A 25,094-nucleotide genomic window follows, 5' to 3' on the forward strand; every position below is an offset into this window, starting at 1 on the left:
TCTTTCCTTGCATTATGAGTCGCAGGATGCCATACTTCTCGCCCCGCATCACATGTCCGAGATACTGTACCTTTCTTTCTTTAATTGTAAGTTCAAATTCCTTCTATTTACCTATTCTTCTCAGTACTTCATTATTCGTAACTCTATCTACCCAGGAAACCCTCATAATTCTTCTATAGGTCCACATTTCAAAGGCGTCTCATTGTGTCTAGATTTAACGTCCATGATTCCACTCCATAGTATAGTACACTGTATACGTAACATTTTGTTAGGCGTACTTTAAGAGCTAATGTTAAATCTTTGCCACATAGGACCTTTTTCATTTTTATAAAATTAGAACGTGCTTTTTCGATTTTGACTTTGATTTCTGCAGTGTAGTCATTATTTTCTGTTATAAGTGTTCCTAGGTAAGTGTACTTTTTTACTCTTTCGATCTGCTGGCCTTCTACTGTCAAGATTTCGTTAGTATTATGGTTGTTTTTACAAATTTTCATAAACTTCGTCTTTTTGATATTGAGCGAGAGTCCGTACTCCCTACTACACATTACTATTTTACTTATGAGTCTTTCCAGGTCTTGTAAACTATCGGCTATTATTACTGTATCATCTTTGTCAACAACGTTGACGCTGATTATCTCAGAACTATCAAAACTGCACTTAAACCCTTTTACGTCTGACCCCCTCAATTATCGTCGGCTCGAACACATTCCCGCCGATCACGCGCCAGCGAGTGATTCTGATACTAATCTGCCGATCACGCTCGAACACGTTATACGCCCATATTTTTTTATCTGCAATAAAATAATTCGACTATTCGGTAGAAATCGTTATTTTTGGTCAGCTGCGAGTTGGTTAAGATAATGATTTTATAGTTAAACGACGTCATAGTTTAGTTTTTTTAAAGTTGTACTGTTGTAAAGAAAATTAAACCTGCATGGGAAGAAAGGAGATGGAGGAAATGAAAAATTAACCCAAGCAGAAGATTTATCTTGGAATTGTAAGTTAGACGGAGAATTCCGAGAACACAACGACGAGATTTGGGAATTGGGTCTACAGTTCTCTAAATGGGGAGTATTGAAGTCAGAAAGAAAATAACAAAGAGAATCATACTAACTGGAAGGGAAGTAGATAAAAATGTTCCTGAATATCTGCAGGAGCCTTCCAAAAGTTCCTTAAAATTCCCACGGTTGCTAACTCCGGTTTCTTTCTGATGTCCACGATAAGGTAACTCTTGTTTGGCTAAAAAGAGGACTGCCCGGATTGGTAGTTGCATAAACTTCTCTTCTGTTATTCGCTCCGTTCTCGTTGAAGCAGACAATATAGGGCCTTGAATTTTCCTGCATCTTCAAAAGTTGTTAATTTTTCTGCAATCTTGTAAAAGCCAAAGCACAGCGTATATGTTCCGTAGAACCTTCGTGTTCATGAAGAAATTAGTCTTCATACTGAGAGTACCAGGTCTGTTTAAAATTGCGATTGAACTCTTTGTCGTTATGTTTCCCCACTTTAGTAACATTTAACATGGGAGTAGGTCTTTTGTTGTTTAAAAAAGCCCTCTTATCGTATAATTATTTGTTCTATTTTATTTACAATATTAAACTATCCTCTAATTTGTGGATTAATATTATTAATAAAAACAATTTTTAGATTAATCATTGCAGGATTAATAAATTATAATTATTGATTTTTCTATATTCTATACTTATAGTTGGAGGAATACTAGTTGTTTTATTTATATAATTAGACTTGCTTCTAACGAAAAATTAATATTTAATCTCAATGTAATATTAGTCATAAATTATAATATATTAATATTAGTTATATTAATAAAAATAATTTTAAGACTATTTTTATTTTAATACTTTTATATAAATCTCCGAAATAAATAATCAATTAAATTTTATGAATATCAATATATCATTCAACGGAATCAGTTGATAAACACGGAAGCCGGAGAAAAATAAGAACTGTAAGCAAGCAATTTAAGTAAACCCAGCCTGTGAGACATGTTCACCCCTAAGAATTACGTTTGGGTGTAACAATTCATTGGAGCGAGGTGTATAACTCGAGTTAAAAACAGGAGTCACTCTATCGCGATCCAATGCTCCAGGCCATCCCTTTCCCCCGTATAGCACTCTGATGCGAGATAGGGGCACAACTATCAGTCAAATGCTTTTCGTGTGGAAGTCCTGGGTACAAGAACTCCAACACAATATCCTAACCCGATCAATGCATGCTAGCGTGACGCGCTCTTTTCCTGCTTTCTCTAGTGACGTATCATCGAACTGAAATTGCTTGCTCGGGCCTCGAGTGTCCGCTCCGGGCTGCGCCCAGTTCGGCGACTCGGTGTCCGAGGATGTGGGCCCTTCGTGCCCAGGATTCGGGGTTTTGTTAATTTTTTTAGATGGCTGTTGCTTTTTGTTAGTATTTTTTGATTGTTTTGAAGGTTGTTCTGAAAATAAACATCAATTAATAAAATTTCCAGTGCTGCGTGTTGGGGCTTCTTCTGTTGGTAGACCTATGAATTATCTAGACTTTATGTGTTTACCAGAATTTGCTGTTTTGGTCTTTTGTGTTTCCATCGATGGAATGTTATCTTGTTATCTCTCGCAGAATATCTTGTTATCTCTCGCAGGATCGGGCTTGGATGATTCCTTAATTCTGCAAACCTAATTCTGGCTTTTTCTGCCATTTTATCTATCACCCTTACTTTTTGCAGTGATCTAAACAGAAAGCGTTCAGCGACGTATCTGGGTACATTTGCCGCTTCTCTGAGGATGTTATTGTGAGCTGCTTCTATTTTCTTTTTATTTGAATTGCTTATGTGTCCCCATGTATGATGCTGTTTATCAGTCACATTTTCGTCTATATGCGCAGTTTGCTTTTTCTACCTATGAGTTATCTTATTGCTGCTCTGGCTGTTGCTGTTTTTTGGATGGTTGTGTCCATGTGTTTGTGAAGGTTAAGCCTTGGTCCATAGTGACTCCTAGGTATTTCGCTTCTCTTTTCCATTTGATGGGATTATCTTGCACTAACAGCTGTTCCTCTGGGGTATCTCGTTTCTTTTTGAATATGATTGCTTGTGTCTTTTCTGAATTAATTGCTATTTTCCATTGGATACACCATTCTTCAATGTTATCCAATGCTGTCTGTAGATTGTTGACCGCTACTTCTAAGTTTCTGTGTTTGGCCGTAAGTGGCTGTGGCATCTGCATAAAGGCTGAGTAGCGTTCTTGGTGTTATTGGAACATCTGCGGTGTATATTGTGTACAGTAGGGGTGACAGGACTTCTCACTGTGACACTCCAGCCTCCGGAGCTCCATGCTCGGATAGTACTTGTCCTATTCGTACCCTGAAGCTTCGGTTGCTCAAGTACGAGGAGATCAGTCTCGTCATGACCTCACTGTATCCGTAGCCTCTCATTTTGTATATTAGGCCTTTATGCCAGACTCTGTCGAAGTATTCTGCTCTAAATCCGAAGTGAGCTTCTGGGATTGGTACTATTTCGTATGTTTCAGCTTGTGGTCTTCTTAGTATTACTCTTTCTACGATCTTGATGACTACTGGCAGTAAAATTATCGGCCTGTAATTTTGCGGAAACATGGTATTCTTTCCTGACTTCGGATTCATGATAACGTGGGCTTCCTTCCATCGATTTGGGAAGAGCCTGTATCTAAGAATCGCGTTCGTTATGTTGGTTAAAAGTGCTATTGCTTTTGCTGGTATATACTTCAGAGCTCTATTTGAAATTTTATCTAGACCAGGTGCTTTTCTCGGTGAGCTATTTTTAATTAGTTCGGTTATTTCTTGAGCAGATATAGGTGTGATTATCTCCTCTCGTTCTTCGGGCATTTCTTGTTGTCCCTCGACTTCTTCGATGAAGTCTACATCTTCGTCTTGGTGATAATTTAATGTACACTCTCTCTCGAGAGTCCATCTTATCACCTCGGCTTTTTCATCTATGGTGCAGACAATTCCATTTTCATCGTGTAGTGGAGATCATTTCTATCATTTCTTAGTATTGTTTGTAGTTTCCGTATGTTTTGCATGTTTGGACCTTTCTCCTCCATTTCTTGATCGTGGTTATCCCATTGTCGGCTTCTATGTTCTGCTAGTACTCTAAATCTTTCCATATGTACGTCTATTTCTTCTTCAGTAGTGCTATTTCTCAGTACTTCTTGTACGATGTTTTCGAACTCTAGGACTCTTTCTTATATTTCTTGTGGATTGTTTATCATTGGGACGTTGTTGATTCCAATACTCAAAAATAAAAACTGAAGCGATCTGAAATTCTGTTTCCTTAAGGCATCCCAAAAAAACAGACATGCCGTTGTCACAGCAACCAAGCTAAGAAATGTAATGTTTTTGAGACTTACTTTGGCATAATGAGCCCTATGGCGGACAGCCGGTATGCCGTAACTAAACTTACAGAAGATTTTAAATTGTAAGTAAAAAGAAAGGTACCCTTCACTCGCGTTATGGGACGAGCCGCCACTGCTATAAAGGACTACCAAGGAGTCTATAAGTGTATTCGACTGCTTTATTTTATATTATGTTCCTTTCACTAGAACTGAATTAAACAAGCAAACCTCGAGAATATTTAATTCCTATTAAATCAAATCTGTTTTCTTAGTTATAGTTCGGAAAGTAAATCCCGGCGTAGTTCTTTATTCTCCCAAATCAATGTTTATGCTACCCGAAAGGGATATTGCTCCTGACACGTTTGGAGACTGTGAAGGAATGGAATTGCTAGACTTTATAATAGATTACTCCTTTTTACAACTTAATTATCGCAAAATGTTGGGTGATTTGGCCGAAATTTGTCAAGTAAGTAAAATTATTTATACATCTAACATTCCTTATTCTGCAAGATGAAATATAAAAAAAGTAAAATATCAACGTTAAAATATCAAACTAAACATTTCAATTATGGCTAACCTAGGTTGAAAAAATCATCCTATACTCGATTTGAAACCGCATGATAGCACAATTTTTATTGCAAAAGATTACAACGGTGTTTATATGCCTGGGCAAGCCTTAAGGATTAAGCCAGAATTGCACGCTTTCGTGGCAGATAGCACCAGTTTGCTTTACCATAGGGAAATAGAAAATGTCAATAAGCATATACATTTATGACATATCTTAAAAAAATATGTCGTTCTTTCGGATTAGATAGGATCACCCACCAATATCACTATCACTACATTCGTCATTTCCCAAAGAAATTATAATTGGCTCTATTGTTTCTTCTATTATCATATCGAGTTTCCAGATTTTTTCTTCCTCTTCTATGACTATATGCCTTATAGCTTTTGCCAGTTGTTAGATGACATTTTTTTTGATAATTATTCGTTTAGTAGTTGACAAATAGCTTCAAGTTTAAACGTGGTATTGTTTCCCGCGATATATCCTTTCATTTGGGTCCAGCTAAGAGTATTAGCAACATCGTAACTCCATGCTCTTTCCTTACATCAACTACAGCACAATTCTTAAATTTTAGTGAATGTAATTTACATAACTGTAAAAGCTCGTTTTTGGGTATTCATGCTTCTACTCTTAACTCTAAATTATACGTATGTTAATTTAAAACATAACTGATGTTTAAAATGGGATAATAGATCACATGCATGTAGGGTTTGGTATTAAAACGTAACCTTATTTTATTCTGCCATTTATTTACATTGTTTGATACTTGTTTCCTAGCTGTTTTGCAATTTTGTGAGTGATTTAAGTTTTAATAAGTTATTTATTACATTTTAATTGTTTGGATACGTTTACTAAAACTTTACAGTATGCTTTACAATTGTTGTATGCCACAATGCAATTCAGTTTCCAATAAAATTGACAATGTTAAGTTTCATAAATTCCCTTTGAATAAAGTTTTACAAAAATGATGTTTGATCGCTATCAGGTCTGAAAAAAGTATCAGCAAGCACACAAAAATCTGTTTCAGGCCCTTTTCAGATGAAAGTTATACCTTTACAAGTTTGGGTAAGTTAAAAAATACTTATGCAAATTTCTTGCATGTTCATTGTCTTGTTTTTCTATGACAATGGAGGATCCTTAAAAAATATGCAGTACCTTCTTAAATTTACCAAAAAGAAAGTTGAAGACTCCAGTGAAGGACTCTGTTAGAAGTGATAGATAAACAAAAAGACTGTATAGCAGTATGGCCACCAAACAAACAAAAAGAGCAAACAAAAACAAAATTATTACAGTTAAGAATGATACACAAAAGTGTGGTTCAACCGAGACACCCGCTAATGAAAATCAGAGAGTTCGAAAACATGTATCAAACCGTGATAACATGGAATAAAAATTAATTAATTTACTATGAATTTTTATCAGAAGAACAGTTAAAACATTTTACTGGTTTTTAAAGAAAATTATTTACATTTTTTGTTGAAGAGTTTGAACAGAATTAACTGTTAATAACGCTTATGAAATACAGACTTAATTTGTTTTATTCTACATTAAGGCAATTTTTGCAGTAGACATTTGAACTGTCCGAAAAATATTTGTTAAGTGGACCAAGCATCTTTACACTTGCTTAAAAAAACTTACTTTGGAACATTGGAAGAAAATCGGAAGACCAGTACAAAATTATTCTGGGGTGTACCGAAATTACAATAGAGCGAAATAATGATCCTATTATACAACAAACAAGCAACATATTCTACATATTGATGATATATTGATGGAATCAATATCTTCAAAATACTAATACTCTGAAAAACGTGAAATTATATGTATCTGATGTTTACAGAAGCAGTATTTCAGATAAAAAAAATTCAGCAGAATGTGGAAATTTAGGACTTATTAAAGAAGGAGAATTTATTTTAGCGGACAGGGGTTTTGATATATTAGATCTTTTAGAGGAAAAAGGAATACATTTAAATATACCTCTATTTAAAAAAGGGGCTCAGTTAACAGAAGAAGAAATATTAAAAACAAGGGCCATTGCCAATCATATAATCATTGTTGAAAATATTGCTGATCTATAGATTAAATAATTCACGAATTTCACAAATTTTAAACATTATGAAACTATGGCTGAAAATCCGCAAAAATATATTGAAATGTGTATCTGAATATAAGGAATAATATGAGGTTATGATTTAATACCACACCTCGACGTAAGCGCCCCTTACGGATATTTTTTTAACTGACTTATGGCATGTGATCTATTCCCGGAAGTTGGTTGTATGCATATAAGTTAAAAAACTCGAATATCGAAGTAAAAAAAATCTGTTGTAAGTTGTAAATGGTATATTTAATTAAAAAATTAAGTTAAAAAAATCCGAACGGATTAGAATAAAGTTCAGCACGTTTTCGGACTAATCAGTCCATCTTCTTGGAGTACTTTGGAATACTTGCGTAACTAAACACAAAACCAAACAGTGGTTGGGTTTATATTGAAGAAAACATACTTAAAAGAATCAAATTATACGGCAATATACCGATGTAATAGGATCACTCACCGGGAACCATAAGTCCCTACTCGAAGTAAAATTTCAAAGCTGCCTTCTATAAATTAAGGAAAATTCTCATTACTAGAGATATTACAGTGAACCTTAAAATCAGATTAATACACTGCTACATATTATCCACATTACTGTATGACATGGGGAGCTGGACTCTTATAGCAACACTAATAAAAAAAACTTGAGGTCTTTGAGATGTGGATTTACTGACGAATATTGCGAATATATTTGGTTGATCTAATAACAAATTAAATAGTTTTACACAGAGCACAAAAATAACAAAAACAACAAAAATTCAAAAGTTACAATATTTCGGCCACGTAATGAGATATCCAGAGACGTATAACCTTCTACACCTCATAATACAGAGCAAGATCGCCGGAAGAAGAGGCTCAGGCCAAAGATCTTTCCTTCGAAATCTCCGAGAGTGGTGTCAAGAGTGCCTTCTATTTTATTTATTTTTGAATATTTCCTGACAGGCATGAGATCACAACACTAAATTTAGTGGGTTTGGGTGTTTTTTGGGACGAGAAATCTAAATGTAAAAATTATGTATTACCCAGAGGTCGCCATATACGGTCGCCTACATACTTTTTGAAACAAAACTTTTATTCTCTTAATATTTTACTTAAAAAACATTTACTACATTCATCTCGATAAACTCAACCGTTTTCAAGATAAACGCATTTTAAATATGCGATGCAAAATTCGGTTATTATCGTGTTTGAATTGTGTGCAAAAGGCGCCAGAACGGTTGAATAGTGTTTGCGAAATTTAATTTGTTTATAAGATTTTTTGAAAAATGAACTAATTTCTAGACCTGTTCGGAGTAACATTTATTCTATTTTCATTGCAAAATTATCCAAAACAAAGCAACTAATATCTACGGGATGTACAAACCTTTTCTTAAGTCGCTTTTTATTGTTATTTTTTTGTTTATTTAATAAAAATACAATTATATTAAATAAATTTTATTTATTAACAGTATTAAATTGTAATTTATAAACAATTATTCCTAATACTCTTATTAAATTTGAATAAATCAGTTTTTTAGTGTTAAGAGTTTAGTTTTAAGTATTAAGAGTTTAGTTTTGACTACTGAGTTTTTTAGTATTAAAAAAAAAAGATTTAAAACAAAAAATCGTATATATAGTATCATATTTTAAGAAATTATAATTAAAATGATTCTTAAATATCTTATATGTGGTTTCGACACCACCGGATATGTATATATAGCGGGACTCTGACCGTCAAGAAATTAACAATTATAAACAATGGGTTGCTATAAAGTTATTATTTAAACTCTTAGGGATTTTATATAATGAGAGTTTTAGGTTTAATTTGAAGATTACTAAACTTAAAATATTAATTTGTCACTGAGTTATCGAGCCTTGAACATGGCTCGAATAGTTTTTGCGCTTTTTAAGACCTTAAATTGTTTATACTCGAAAACGATCCGTTTAAGAGAAAAGTTGCTAACAACGCGATAAAAGTACTTACAGAATACCGGGGTGGATACCTGCGGTCTGGTGATCAAACGGGGTGGTTTTCAAACAATTATAAAAATAATAAGCATAATTCAAGAAAAATTTAACACATATAGATTTGATTTTTAAATAAAAAGTATTTTTTTTTGTAAAATTTATTTTAAAAGATATTATTTACAACTTTAATAGATAAATGTTTATGTCATTATGTCATTTCATAACATGTTCTACTATTATAATGAGAGAAAAAAAATTGAAATACATATAAATTTGTTTTAAATTGTTTAAACGAATTACTCGGTTAAATAACAACTCACAAATTAAATAATTGAATTTTTATAATATATGTATGCAACAAGGTAGCCCAAATTAAAAAAAAAACATTAATTTTCTAGAACTAGATCCGAAGATATTGCAACTTCTATAAATTTGAATTTATGAATTCAGTTTTTGAAATAATAAAATCGAGAACTAAAAAGGGCTAACTCGGGTTCTAAGGGTCGTAGACATGTCGTAGAACATTGTTTTTTTTAATTCGTATAAAAATGTCTAAATTTCGATTAAAAAATTAACTTCTCGTGTGTTGATGCGTCGGAGTTATTTTAAATGTTTATTTAAAATCACAGTACTTTTGTCAACCTATTTTACAATATTTAACATACATTTTTTAATTGTTAAATGATTTAATTTGATAAAATAAGCATCTTTCTTTAATTTGGTGCTTTCAGATTCCATGTAGACCTAATAGTTTACGTATAATAACGTTGAAGATATTTTGCATTTGTTTGAAAATTTTGCAATACCTATTAAGTGAGAAGTGAAATTGAAAGTTATTGAAATTTGTATAGCTGAATATTGTTACGTAACAATATGAGTCATAGTTTTAACCTGTAACATGTTTTTATTCTAATATGTTGTAGAGTTTACGAGAGGCCTCGATTTACCTGAGCGACCTTCCAGAACCGATGCGAGGGAAATCCAGTTTGCCTTTACCGTTTCGCCATCGAAGGTTTTAGATTTTTCGAGATAACGGCACTGGTATATAATGACGGAACTTTATTTGGAAGGGACAGTTAATTCTCAAGACCCGCGCTCGCGAATTTGTTACGTACGGATATAATAAATTATTGTCAGATAAGTTAATATAAATAAAGAAATAAATTAAATCCGTAAGTGTTATAAATATTGAACCTTTTAATAAATTCACAAAAAATGGTGCCAGAAGTGAGATCAAACATAAATTAGACTTATAATAATAATACAAGTGAATACGTAAAATAAATTGTGAAAATGGCTACGATTTATGAGCTGACAGTGACTAATTTAAGAAGACATCTCGAAGACAGAGAATTAGCTTCTACCGGAAAAAAGGCTGAGTTAGTCCAACGACTAAAGAACGCTTTGCTAGAAGAAGGACTAGATCCAGAGACTTATATATTTGAAGATGCTGTCCTCTTGTCGATTTCGAAAGTTTCTGGTGATGTAGCCAAAGTTTCTGGTGATGTAGCCAAAGTTTCTGGTGATGTAGCCAAAGTTTCTGGTGATGTAGCCAAAGTTTCTGGTGACATCGCATCATTAGAGAACAAAGTTTCTGGTGACATCACATCATTGGAGAACAAAGTTTCTAACGAGATTTCTTCTTTGGAAAGCAAAGTTTCTGCTAACATCTCTTTGGAAATCTCTAAAGTCACTTCTGAGATGTCTGCCCTCGACGATAGAATGTCGTCGTTAAAAAACCAAGTTGCTGCCGATATGTTGGCCTTCGAAGAAAAGATATGGAAAGAGATGGAAAAGAAGCTGGAGGAAACAGGGACAGCAGAGAGAGGAAACAATCCGATTACAGTGGAGATAAAAGAAGACGAGACGAAATGTAAGTTGGAGACACGGCCGAAATTTGAAGGAAGTGGAGGTTCTATTCATGTTAAAGTCCCAACTTTCGACGGAAAATCATCATGGAACAACTACATGAAACAGTTCGAATCAGCCGCAAGAGCGAATGGATGGTCTGAAAAAGAAAAGGCTGTAAACCTGACTATCGCTCTTCGAGGAGATGCCTTAGATGTGCTTCAGACCATAGCCGTAGAGGAGACCGATGATTTCGAACAACTGAAGAAGAGGTTAAATATGCGATATGGCCACGAACATTTGGAGCATGTATATCAGTCACAGCTTAAAAATCGTAGACAGAAGAAAGATGAGGCTCTTCAAGAATATGAGGTAGATATTGCCAGATTAGTACGATATGCTTATCCAACAGCTCCCGAAGACATGATGGAAAAATTGGCCGTTCAAACGTTTATTGATGGTCTTCGTGATCATGAAATGCAGAGAACACTACGATTAGCTCGTCACAAGACGCTGGTTGATGTCTTATCCGCCGCTCTCGAATACGAGTTAGCTACGCAGGCCTCTGGCGGGTACAGTAAAGTTAGGACTGTAAAAGAGGAAGGAGATGAAGATAAACTTGACCAGCTCGTTAATATGATGAAAAGTATTACATGCAAGAAAACGAAGACCATAAAATCAAGAAACTCACCATCAGGAAAACCAGAACGAGTCGGCTTTAGGGGAGCAGCTTCGACCCGGAACTTTTCCAAAGACCCTCTTATACTAATAGCTTCTTTGAAATGTCGTGAAGATAGTGTATATGTAGATGGAGAAATAAATGGTAAAAGACATACGTTGTTGGTGGATACCGGAGCGACCAGAACCATTATACGCCCAACAGTTATAAACAGCCGAAAGAAACTGTTACCAACGAGGTTGCGACTTCGGACCGCTACAGGTGAAAATGCTAACATTCATGGAGAAATCCAGGTACAATTGGGAATTGGAGCAGAAAAGTTCGTCCATACTGTTATAGTTGCTGACATCGAAGAGGATGTTATATTAGGAATGGACGTAATGAATATGCATGGATTCCAATTGGATTTTAAGAATAAGGTAATCAAAGTTGGCAACGAGGAGGTATTTCTCCATCCACATAATGACAACACTGTGCAAGCAGCCATTACAGAAGATACAGTCGTGCCTGCGAGAAGCGAAACGATCATAGTAGCGCGACTACAGGGAATTGTAGACGAAGGGAGACCTGTTATGATGGAGCCTTGGAACCACGACGATGAGGTTGGCCGTGGAATCATAATTGGAAAGGAATTGGTGACTTCGGCTAAAGAAATTCCTGTGAGACTTATCAATGTCAACGACTACCCAGTGACCATAAAGAAAGAGACAAAAGTAGGAACTTGTGTACCTGTGACATCCATAATTCGTCAGGCGACAACATCTGATAATTCCAACGACAAATTCGACCAAATGGTTGCAGTTGCAGGACAGTCTCTAAACCAGATGGAGAAAAGGAAATTAAGGGAATTTCTTCGGCAGTATCGTGATATTTTCGTACCGAAAGGAGGAAAAACGGGAAGAACTACCGTTGTTAAGCATAAAATTGATACTGGTAATGCTAAGCCAATTCGTCAAACAGCTCGACGATTACCACAGGCAAAAAGAGAGGAAGCTGAAACGATTGTTCAGGAAATGAAGAAAGACGGGGTGATAGAACCTTCTACGAGCCCATGGGTCTCTCCGGTGGTCCTGGTTAAGAAGAAAGACGGAACGACGAGGTTCTGTGTGGATTACCGTTTGCTGAACAACGTTACCAAGAAGGATAGTTATCCTCTGCCTCGGATCGATGACACATTGGACACATTGGCTGGAAGTAAATTGTTTTCTACTTTGGATTTGAAGTCTGGATACTGGCAGGTAGAAATGGACCCAGTAGATAAAGAAAAGACAGCCTTCACCACAGGATCTGGATTGTGGCAATTCAACGTTATGCCATTTGGACTTTGTAATGCTCCTGCGACATTTGAGAGGCTTATGGAAAATGTGTTGAGAGGGTTATCTTGGAAAACATGCCTGGTTTATTTAGATGACATAATCGTCTTGGGGGAGACATTCGAAGATCATTTGAGGAATTTAGAAAACGTTTTTAATCGACTTAAAGCTGCCCAATTGATGCTAAACCCCAAGAAGTGCCAGCTATTTCAAGGTAAAGTCAATTATCTGGGTCATATAGTCAGTAAAGAAGGAGTGGCCGTGGATAAGGGAAAAATCGATTCCATTAAGGAATGGCCAAAACCAACTGACAAACATCAAGTGAGAAGTTTTCTTGGACTATGTACTTACTACCGGAGGTTTATTAAGAAGTTTGCAGATATCGCTAAGCCATTAACGCGACTTACAGAGGAAGCAAGAGAATACCGCTGGGATATAGACTGCCAAAATGCCTTTGAAACGTTGAAAAAGCATTTAATAACAGCACCAATTTTAGGGTATCCACTGCCAGAAGGAGAGTTCATCTTAGATACGGACGCAAGTAATGTGGGAATTGGAGGAGTGCTGTCTCAGATTCAAGGAGGACAGGAACGAGTTCTCGGATATTTTAGTAAAGTTCTTTCAAAACCTGAACGGAATTATTGCGTCACGAGAAGAGAACTTCTGGCAGTAGTGAAATCAGTAGAGCACTTCTATCAATACCTCTATGGCAGAAAGTTTCTAATCCGAACCGACCATGCCGCCCTTAAGTGGTTGATGCAGTTTAAGAATCCAGAGGGCCAGATAGCCAGGTGGATCGAACGACTCCAAGAATACGATTTTAAGATTGAGCACCGGGCCGGAGTTAGCCACAGAAACGCTGATTCTCTTTCCAGAAGGCCATGCTCAGCAGAGTGTTCCCACTGCAACAAAACGGAATCCAAGGAAGCAGCAGTGCTAAGAACGACGATTGTCAACAACGACTGGACGCCTACTAAGATCAGGGAAGAACAAGAGAGAGATCCAGTTATACAAAAAATCCGAAAATGGAAAGAGGAAAACCGTCGACCACCTTGGCAGGAAATATCAAACCTATGCTCAGTAGTTAAGACGTATTGGGCCCAGTGGGACTCATTTATCATCGAAGATGGCTTGCTTAAACGAGTCCTGGAAAATGATGACGGTTCAGAGAAGAGAAGACAGTTGGTGATCCCAAAGAGCAGAATAGCCGAAGTACTTCGTCAGTTACACGACAGTCCATCGGGAGGGCATTTTGGTGTAAGGAAAACCCTTCAGCGAATTCGGGAACGGTTTTATTGGATGAACAGTTCCGACGACGTAAAAGACTGGTGTAAGAAATGTACTATTTGTGCTACGAGTAACGGGCCTCACCGAAAAAGGAGAGCTCCTATGAGACAATATAATGTTGGAAGCCCGTTTGAAAGAATAGCTTTGGACATCGCTGGGCCATTTCCAGAAAGTGAAAATGGAGGCAAGTACATGCTGGTAGTAATGGATTACTTTACTAAGTGGGTCGAGATTTACGCACTTCCAGACCAGAAGGCCGCCACCGTTGCAGATAAGTTGATCCAAGAATATATCAGCCGATTTGAAGTGCCTTTGGAGATCCATAGTGACCAAGGCAGGAACTTCGAAAGCGATCTATTCCAAGGAATATGTGATAGACTAGGCATGAAGAAAACAAGAACTACCGCGTATCATCCGCAATCGGATGGTATGGTAGAACGAATGAATAGGACAGTTGGCAAGTATTTGACAAAGATGGTGTCCGATCATCAGCGAGACTGGGACCAATACCTTCCGTTCTTCACAATGGCCTACGGATCTGCTGTTAACGAATCAACAGGCCAGACACCAGCCAAAGTCCTATTCGGACGCGAAATGCGACTACCTTGTGATCTCGAGTTTGGATGTAAACCTGGAGAAGATGTAGCAGGTGAAGATTATGTGATCGAATTACGAAGAAGAATGGACGATGTACATGAGTTGGTCCGTTCCCACCTTCAGATCGCTAGCGACAGAATGAAGAAACGGTACGATACACAAGCCGAAAAGGGTTGCTTTAAGAAGAACGACAAAGTATGGCTGTATAATCCCAAGAAGCGAAAAGGTTGTTCTCCCAAATTGCAGCAGTTTTGGGAAGGTCCATACCTCATTATGGAGAAGATCAACGATGTCATCTACCGAATAAGCAAGATTCCGAGGGGAAAGCCGATGATAGTACACCATAACCGGTTGGCGTCTTTCGAAGGTGACCACAACGTAGATGAAGAAGTGGAAGTAAACCAAATCCACGATGTGTCTGACCTCACGTTTGAGGAATTCATGGGTGCCTATGGAGGTACCGGTAAAGCGAGACATGGTGTTACCACTGAAGAAAAGCAAGATCTACTCGCGCTCCCCGATGACTACTCGCTGGCCCTTACCATCCCGGCCAGTATCAAAGACGCACCAGGGTTGGCGTCCGTCTTTCGAAGGAAGTTTGGTTGAGTTGCAGAACTTCAATGCCAAGTGCCAGCTCCCGGTAAAACCTTGAAACTCCAAGATGCATCACGTTACCTTTTCTACCTGGTAACAAAAGACACTGCCCGTGACCAACCTACCTACCGAGATGTATGGGAAGCCTTACTTCAATTGAGAGAGCACGTACTAGAGTCCGACGTGCAAAAGTTAGCCATGTCAAAGTTGGAGTGCCGCCAATTAGATTGGAGGGTTATCCGAAATATGGTGGAGGAGATCTTTAAAGACACCGAAGTCCAGGTGTTAGTCTGTTGCAATCCGCATAGTTACTGGTGCGGAGAGAAAACCGTCCCTTGTCATTTTTATACAACTGGAAGTTGTAAAAGAGGGTCCAGTTGCCGATACCAGCATACCGTTCCAGTTCTAGCCCCGACAAGGTTCCAGGAGGAACCATCTTTTGAGAGGGGGGCAATGTTACGTAAAAATATGAGTCATAGTTTTAACCTGTAACATGTTTTTATTCTAATATGTTGTAGAGTTTACGAGAGGCCTCGATTTACCTGAGCGACCTTCCAGAACCGATGCGAGGGAAATCCAGTTTGCCTTTACCGTTTCGCCATCGAAGGTTTTAGATTTTTCGAGATAACGGCACTGGTATATAATGACGGAACTTTATTTGGAAGGGACAGTTAATTCTCAAGACCCGCGCTCGCGAATTTGTTACGTACGGATATAATAAATTATTTTCAGATAAGTTAATATAAATAAAGAAATAAATTAAATCCGTAAGTGTTATAAATATTGAACCTTTTAATAAATTCACAACAATATAATAATATATTGCATGATATTATTATCACGCGAAATTAGAGTTTTTTGTGCATTTTAGAAAAGTTATTATGTAATAATTTTTAAAAAATTAACTTTTGAAGTTATTTTTGTAATAATTAAGCAACAAATTAACAAATAAAATTTAAAAACTCTCATTTTTTAAAGATTTTCCATGATTTTTTGTATATAATATCATAAAATAGAAAATTTTGGCGGCAATATTTTCGACTGCTATGAAAGTTTGTAGCCTAGCAATTTTCGCGAATTAAATTTTGACAGTAAATCGTGAGACTTCAGTCGAGTGATTTTGTCAAAATTGCATAAGCGAAAATTGCCAAAAGGCAAGAAACTTGAATAAAACCAGACGAAAATTTTGCCCGTAAATTATTTTCTCTCGAATGATATGCGTAACACCATAATTCACCATATCAACGAAACATAATCTTTATTTATTTGTTAACAATATTAAATGTACAATTATTATGAGCTATACTAGTTTGCAAATTCTTTTCTACCAAAGCATGATTTTGTGTATTATTGACCTGTAGCATTTGGGAACTCAAAGTTGCAGCTTCATTTGTTGTTCTGAGATTTTCAATCAACTTCTGGTGGTGACTGGAATCCAGCTGCAGATATGGTTTTAGAAAGTTTTCATTTGAGTGACCCGTTAATTTAATTAACTCCTGTTCAGAAACACCTTGCTTGAACAATGCTGACACAGCTGAATATCGATGAGAACGGTTTGTTATTTTATGTATTTTTGTGTCTAATCCAATTTTTCAGCTGACACTTTTGTCCACTTAGATACGGTGTTGATTCCAAGTGGACAGTTTTTGAACCAAGATCCATCCTTCCAGTTGGGGTGAACGGTAAGAAAGAGTCTGTCTAATAAAATCTTTGGTCCCCTTTTTTCCATTAATTTCAAAAATAATCTAACTGGGCATAAATTTTCATTTTATGAATTTCTTACCAGCCATTTGCTGCTTGCCAAAATTTTCGAATCGCCTTGATTTGTTTTGGAAAAAGTGCTGCTGTATTCAATTCGGCTTGTAAATTCTCCCATAACATCAAATTATTTCTGGAAAAAGTGAATCTTGCATTTTACGGCCTCATTGCCTCTCCAAGCAAGTTGAAATGAGCAAAGGTGAAAAAACTTTTTTTGTGCTCCATCGGGGGTTTCCTGCTCGTAGCTTTGGATGATTTTTAATAGTTCATCGGTGGATAATGCTTTTGAACTGAGTTTTCTTTTTTCTTCAACACTTTGAAGCTGCCTCCGCTTGGCATCTTTGGCCAATCTGGCACATTTGAAAGATATGTGAAAGGGTCGATTTTTATGCCGTATTCAGTAAAATATTTTTCTTGTACCATTTTTGCTGTAGTATTCAACATTGACTTTACAGACGACTCCTTATAGTCTTCCCCATTGCCTTTTTTCATGTTAAAGGCATAATCCTCGAGGGGATATTTTCCGAAACCAATTTTTTGATTTCTTCACCTGACTGCAATCCAAATCTTGATTTCGTCTGGATTCATTATATCTGTCCAAAATTTATTACGCCTCAATCACGTTTGTCAAACTGACAACAATAGAATTACCAGACACCTTCGTGACAGATCTGTCATAATTTTGTCGCTGAGAAATCACGAGCAGGAAGGAGTTTTGTCAGTAGGAAATAGTGTTGCAAAAATGCAAGAACAAGACGAGACTTAGACAGTCTTGGTCTTGGTCTTGCGGCAATGCACCTGGTCTTGGTCTTGGTCTTGGTATTGCACTTCCGGTCTCGGTCTTGATCTTGGTCTTGCAGCAAGAGTCTTGCAAGTCTTGCAGTTACCCATTAGCCTATTGCTATTTATGAAACGTTACTTTAGATCTTAGAACAACGTAACAGAGTAAGTACATTTTAAGCTTGAATTAACATAGCCATAATAAAGCCATAATAAAGGTCGAAGAAGAACGTCATGGCTGATAAACCCGAGAGATTGGTTTAACAGATCATCTGCATCTCTTTTCCGAGCTGCCGTCAACAAAATTACTATAGCCAATTTGATAGCCAACGCTCGACAATCGAGCTCGGCACATGAAGAAGAAGAAGAATAATAAAGACCAACCAAATTAATCAATGTCTCAACAACTGACATCGGGTGGGGTTTGAAGCCACGATCTAAGCGATCTGTGCCTATGCTCTAACTAACTCATCTATCTACTATGCCCCACGGAAGTCAATCTGTTTCTTAATATACGTTTGCATTTACTACGCTTACATGTGCTAAAACGTGGTTAAAACACAAAAAAAAACAAATTAATGACATCAGCATGCCTGTACTTTAAAGAATATTATCTGCCTAGAAAGGGATTGATGGTCATGATGGGCAAAAAATCCATATACATGTATCAAGGGCACAGATTTTTTAGGTGATCAGATAACAAACTATAATCCACTTAGTAAAGCAAAATAAATGTTTTTACCAATCTTATTTCTACTTTTATATAAAAAACTAACTTATAGTTAAATAAAAAATAAAGAATAAAGAAAAAATAAAGAATAGCAATGATAGCAATGAATAAAAAGCAATGATAATCAAAAGAAGTTGTTTTAAATTAAGGAGATACCTACTTAATAAATACATTAATTTACCAAACTAAAGTAATAGGTAGATAATTTATATGTAATTGGTAATAAGGTAATAAGTATATTTTTTACATCTCCACTTTTTCTAGCGGTTATTAAAAAGCTTGTAATATCTCCACTGAATTTTGGTTTTTCAGGAAGAAATATTTGTAATTCCTTTTTGTGAAAAGATATTAGATGCTTCCTTAAACCTGACGTGTTTCTGGTGTTCATTTTCATTTCACCCTTCCTATGTAGGCACAATTTACACAAAGCAATTTGGGATGCATAAATTATTTCGAAAAACTCATCAAATTTGCTTTCAGGGCTTTTAGATCTATAACTCCAACGCTCATTACTCCGACTAAAACTATTTGAATCTTTGTTCCTCATGTCAGATTGTAAACTTGTCACTCCGGGAACAACAAGGATTAGATGAAAAACAATTATTACATAATTAGACTCAAAGGAAAGCTCAATCGGGAATGAAGTTAAGTGATGTCGAAAAAGTAACTACTATACTACTATAATTTATGTTCGTTACTATCCAATACCCTAAGTATCTAATAACAAACCGAGGATTATAATCGTTACTTCGGTATTTTGTTTACATGGTAGGCGACATTATCTGTTATTAATTTGTCTCGTTACTTTTGACTGTTTCAGCAAATTTTCTTTAACCGAATGATCTCATCGCACACTCAGCAGAAACAATTTATAGCCTTAGGCCGATAAGATTTGTTTATTTAGATTACTCCTGACTAAATTATAATGGGAAAAAAATTGAATTATTAAGTGGTTGTTCGTATAACAATTATATATTTTTAGCTAGGGTGACATATTTTAAAAAATATCGATACGATATTACTGTCGGCGTCGCAATGCAAGAAGATTATTTTTATGATTAGAGAGCGGCTATTCTCAAAATATGGACAATTAATTTCAGAGCAAAGAAGTCTGCTGGAAAATGTACAAAATATTTTATTTTTACATTGTAATTATGACGTGTCAAATGTGTTTTTTTAATGAATATTTTAATTCAGTATATATGTTTATGGTATTGTTTGTAATTCGCATAAGTTGAGTTTTTCAAATTTTATTACATATTTTTTTGCATCTCATAGAGTCTTTAAGCATATACCCGAACTACTATACTCGCTAAAACCACACTCAGTCCTAACTGCAAGACACAAGAGTCTTGCAGGCTTAGTCTTGTTCTTTCTTGCTTAAATCTTGCATGGTCAGTCTTGGTCTTGGTCTTGCTAAAATTAGGCGGTCTTGGTCTTGGTCTTGCAAAAACGCAACCAAGACTGCAAGACCAAGTCCGATTTTGGGCAACACTAGTAGGAAACGTGGCATTGCTATGACGTTTTATCAGTTAAAAATAGTCTACTGAAATAGTCAGTAAAATTCTATCACTTTTCTATAATTTTTATACTTCACCTTTAGTATTTAAAATCAAATAGCAATCTTGCATTCAATATTTTGCATATTTTCTTTATAATATATTGTTATCACCAAATTTATCAAAATCAGTTGTTAGATACCTGTACCAGAGTGTCACGAAAAGATCTTTTTATTTGCTAATTTCTCTTGTCTATTTTGTTAACAATTTTGATGTAAAATGAGCAGCGTTACTCCTCTGTAATTATGTATGCATAATGGAGCATGTAACAAACAACGAAGTCATGAGAAGAATCAACAAAAGAATGGAAGTATTGGAAACCATCAAGACACGAGAGCTGCAATACCTGGGGCATGTTATGCGTAATGAGAGATACAACCTACTTCAATTGATTATACAAGGGAAAATCCAGGGCAAGAGAAGTGTAGGAAGAAGAAGAATCTCATGGTTGCGTAACTTGAGGGAATGGTACGGATCCACATCAATTGAACTATTCAGAGCAGCAGCATCTAAGATCAGAATAGCCATGATGATGCCAACCTCCGTCGCGGAGATGGCACGTGAAGAAGAAGAATTATGTGGGTCGGTTTCTACTCCTTTTTTGTATATTGGTGTTGTTATTTTTGTTCTCAATTCCTGTGGTATGATACCATATCTTATTATTCTTAGAAATATATTTGTCAATTCTGCCACGATTTCCAGTCTACTGTACTTAATGAGTTCGTTATTCACAACGATTTTCTGTTTTTCATTTTCTTGATTACTATTTGTACGTCTTCTTTGATCTTGTTTTTCGCTGATTTGATCTTGTTCTTCGCTGTATGTATCGGTGATATTATACAGATTATTTAAGTGTTGCATTTAAAACTGTTTATATCTACTACGAATCAATATAATGCGAAAAAAAGTTCCAATACATTAATTTTTTTCATAATCTTCGTTACAGGTAAGAGTTTTAGGTGATACCACAATGTTTTATATTCTAAAACCAAATTCGACTAAATTCATGTGCCTTATCAAAATAGACAACCGTTTAAGAGTAGAAATAACCTTAGGAAACAGAACAGTCGATCCTTTAGATTTGACCTGGATATTGCCCGTGTCTTCAAGAATAACAAGATGGTCCCAACTGAAGATGCTCTTATATAAATTCGGATCTTCTAATGTAATACGTAATCATTAAGTTACGTTAGTTTTAGTTTAAAATACAATGGGCAATCAATTTATTAGAGTTACATAGTTTTTAGTATTAAACCTAGCCTGTGAGACATGTTCACCCCTTAGAATTATGTTGGAGTTTAACAATTGATGGGAGCGAGGTGTATTCACTCGTGTAAAACAGGAGGCATTCCGCCTCGCTCCAATGCTCCAGACTATCCCTTTCCTTCCTATAGCACTCTGATACGCGATAGATGCACAACTATTAACCAAATGCTCATGTGAGAGTCCTGGGTAAAAGAACTCCAACATGGTTCTCTAACCGATTTTAAATTCAGGCCAGAGTGATGCGCTTTATTCCTGTTATCCTCTTGTGACTTATCCGCGAAACTGAAATTGCTTGCTTGAGCCTCAAGCCTCCGGCTCCTCGCTGCGCACAGTCCGGAGACTTGGTGCTCAAGGAGTTTGGCCCTACATGCCCGGGTTTTTGTTAGTTTTTTTGTTGGCTTGCGCCGGTTTTTGTTAGCGTTTTTTAATTTTTTTTGTGGCCGAGGCCGTTTTTTTAGATTTATTATAAATTTTTTTTGTAGGATGTCTTAAAATAGAATCTTAAATTACTGGGGCCTACACAGCGTTATTGTGCTTGTCTACATTGGTAGAGCTACGAACTGTCCTCTTTCTTTCTTTTACTATCTCTCTAGGATTTATTCTCTCCGGGTATTTTTTATTTTGTTTTCTCTCTAGGGTTTGTTTTTCTCTATAGGGTTTATTTTATTTTATTGTCTCTCTGGATACCTTTTATTTTATTCCACTATTGGCTGTTTTGGAAGTTTGTGTTTCCATCGATGGAACGCGTCGTATCGTATGATCTCAGTATGGGGTATGGGTATTGGATGATTCTCGAGTTCTGCGAATTTTATCCTGGCTTTTTTCCTTCATTATTTCAGTCACCCTAATTTGTTGTAGTTCTCTGAATAGGAATCGTTCAGCGACGTATCTTGGAACGTTAACTGCTTCTCTTAAGCTGCTGTTATGGGCCGTTTGTATCTTTTTCTTTGTGGTGTTAGATACGTGCCCCATGCGAGAGATACGTACGTTAGTATCGGTAGTATGATACTGTTTATTAACCTCATTTTTGTTTTTATCCTCAGTTTACTTTTTCTACCTGCGAGTCCTCTTATTGACGCTTTTCTAATAACATTGGGGGGGTTAAGTGTGGTAATTTAGGATTGAAGCTGTAGATGAGTCGAATAAACCCCTCTAATGAATTGTCTCCACTCTGATAAAGGCTGTCACCATTGTAGAAGACGTCTGTCTCAATGTCCTTATCAATGCCTCTACAATTCTTTCTTCTTCTTCTCGTGCCACTCCTAGCGGAGATTGGAAATCATCATGGCCACTGCGACTTTGTTAGCAGCGCGCCTAAAAAGTTCAATCGAACTACACCCGAACCATTCACGTAGATTACGAAGCCACGATATTTTTCTTCTTCCCACACTTCTTTTGCCCTTAATTTTGCCCTGCATGATATTTCTTTCTACAATTCTTAGGGGATACTTATTCCTGCGAGCGGGGTAAGGCTTACTGGTTCCACTAGTCTGGACTGACTGGTTCCGCCCTCGCGGATTTACAAGAGGGTAGGGAAATCTTTCTGGAAAGGAAGGGAATTAAGGACTTCTCGGTCTCAGGTCCTGCAAAGAGTGAGAGGCTATGGGCTTAAGTTAGAAGCCGGAGCACTGCATAAGCGAAATGTGTATCTCTTCTAGTCTCGACCTGTAACGGCTAGGAATAACAAAAACAAATTTCGAGTTTACGATGTATTAACTATACTGTACACTACAAAATATCAATTAGGACCAAAAATGTTCGATCAGGCGCGAAGGGAGACGAGAAGAGACAAGCAAGGAATTAAAGGTCGGACAATTCCGTATCATTAGATATACCTTGGTTAGTATGTATATAGATCTTAGTTATCTTCGCGTATCTAGGCTCTAGCTAGGGAATACGCCTCCAGTCCTACAGGGATTTGAGATTTCGAACCTTCGAATCTCCAGTTGCCGACACTTATACGTCACACTGTCCCGTCGAGTTACAACAGCGCGCTCACTCGCCGCGCCTCTCGCGTGGGGCACTCCCAGGCGCCGAGTTCTTACTGTCTGCGTATCGTCCGATCTCCACACTATGGATGTTTGCTTTTCTATCCGATGGGGTTTTCTTGCACTATTAGTTGTTCCTCTGGCTGTTTATGTCTCTTTTTGAAGAGTACTGCTTGCGTTTTTTTTTTGGAGTTTATGGCGATTTTCCATTGTAAACTCCGTTCTTCGATGTTTTCCAACGCTGTTTGCAGGTTATTTACTGCAATGTCATATTTCTATGTTTGGCCGCTATCGCTGGAGTAATATATTAACATAGACTGTAATATATTAACATATTTTTTTCGTTGTTCATTGTGTCTCTGTCTTACATCAAGTAAATATAGGAGCTATGTAGGAGGAGACGACGTAGGAGCTATGCCCAACCTCACTTTAGTTATGTGGAATGAAAGTAGAGTGGTCCCACGAGAGCTCGTCTCGGATACTAGGAGAGCAGACCGGTGACCGTAACGCCGAAGCACCCTGTGTGCGTTTCCACGAACCCGATACTTCAAACGATGGCTCTTCACCTCTCATTCCTTCTCAAAAGTTGCCTTTTACGATGAGCAGGGAGAAGAACCCCAGCAGTATTCTATCGCTGCTGCTGGACAGCGTGGGGAGATGCAATGCGCTAGAGAGAGACAGATCGAACAACCGCAAAAGATGTTGTCGTCACTGCTTGTTGCTTGCATGCTCAGTCTATTTTAATATATTACGTCTATGATCCTATCCTGGCAAGATATTGGGCTTGTAACTCTTGCGTTGTTATACCTTAGCCAGACATTCTCGATAAATATCCAGCAATAGTCCGCCAATATTAATGTCCCAACTTCTTGGCAGCGCTCCTCTTACAGCGTTCCCATTCAGGAAATGAAGCTAGATTACACCCCGAAATCGCCAAAATCCAACAGCATTCTACTAACCAGAATCTCATAATTGTTAGCTTTTTTGTTACCGAGAAAATTTTATGTCATCATTAAAGGAGAGCCACGCAAACTTTTCAATTGTATTAATTTTTTTCTTCTTTTGGCCTCTTAACCCTGCATGGGTCTTTGCCTATCTGTCTATGTCATTCCATTCAGTCCTCTCTTGTGCTCTTCTCATCCATTGTCTTACATTCATAGTTGTTAGGTCTTCTTCCAATCTAAGTATCTCGTTGTGTGTTTTACTTTCTGATCACCGTTTTATTGATCCAGATTTAGCAATACGGTTCACAATACATCTAAGGGGAAAATTAACTCATCCTAGATACCTGCGGTATCAAAAGGATTGAGCTCTGGTGGGACTCTTTCCGTATAGACAGTTATAGGCGACATAGTACTGCTCGTTTATTTACATGCTCAATCTATTTTAATATATTACGTCTATGATCCTATCCTGGCAAGAAATTGCGCTGGAACTCTTGCGTTTGTATACCTTAGCCAGACATCCTCGATGAATATCCAGCAATAGTCTGCCAACATTAATGGCCAAGCTTCTTGGTAGCGCAGTTCTTTAGCGTTCCCCCTAATCGCAGGAGGAGTATTTCCCAATAATTTTCGTACGCATCTGGACGTCGAGAGTAGAATAGCTTTCTGCATGATCTTATAAAGATGTTAACTAAGACCCAGCTGTTTTAGTTTTATATTTTCTATAAGGTTCTTCGAAATGACTCCAGTTATAGAGATAATAATAATTATCGTCTGGGCGTCTGA

The 25,094-nt window shown here is 36.8% G+C and overlaps 1 protein-coding gene across 4 annotated transcripts in view; it reads left to right on the forward strand.

Moving 5' to 3' along the window:
- Window positions 1–25,094, forward strand: part of LOC140432343 (uncharacterized) — a 143,706-nt gene that overhangs the window by 79,587 nt on the left and 39,025 nt on the right. For 2 of the 4 annotated variants that reach the window (XM_072520179.1, XM_072520177.1), the window contains exons 3-4: window positions 4,631–4,824; window positions 21,057–21,483. In XM_072520179.1, coding sequence (XP_072376280.1) covers window positions 4,631–4,824; window positions 21,057–21,293 — 431 coding nt within the window. In that variant the 3' untranslated portion in view covers window positions 21,294–21,483. Of the gene's footprint in view, window positions 1–4,630; window positions 4,825–21,056; window positions 21,484–25,094 lie in introns of those variants that run through there. The other 2 variants (XM_072520180.1, XM_072520178.1) reach the window with 1 other exon arrangement.

The sequence above is a fragment of the Diabrotica undecimpunctata genome, chromosome 1 (genome assembly GCF_040954645.1).
Source record: "Diabrotica undecimpunctata isolate CICGRU chromosome 1, icDiaUnde3, whole genome shotgun sequence".
Lineage (NCBI taxonomy): Eukaryota > Metazoa > Arthropoda > Insecta > Coleoptera > Chrysomelidae > Diabrotica > Diabrotica undecimpunctata.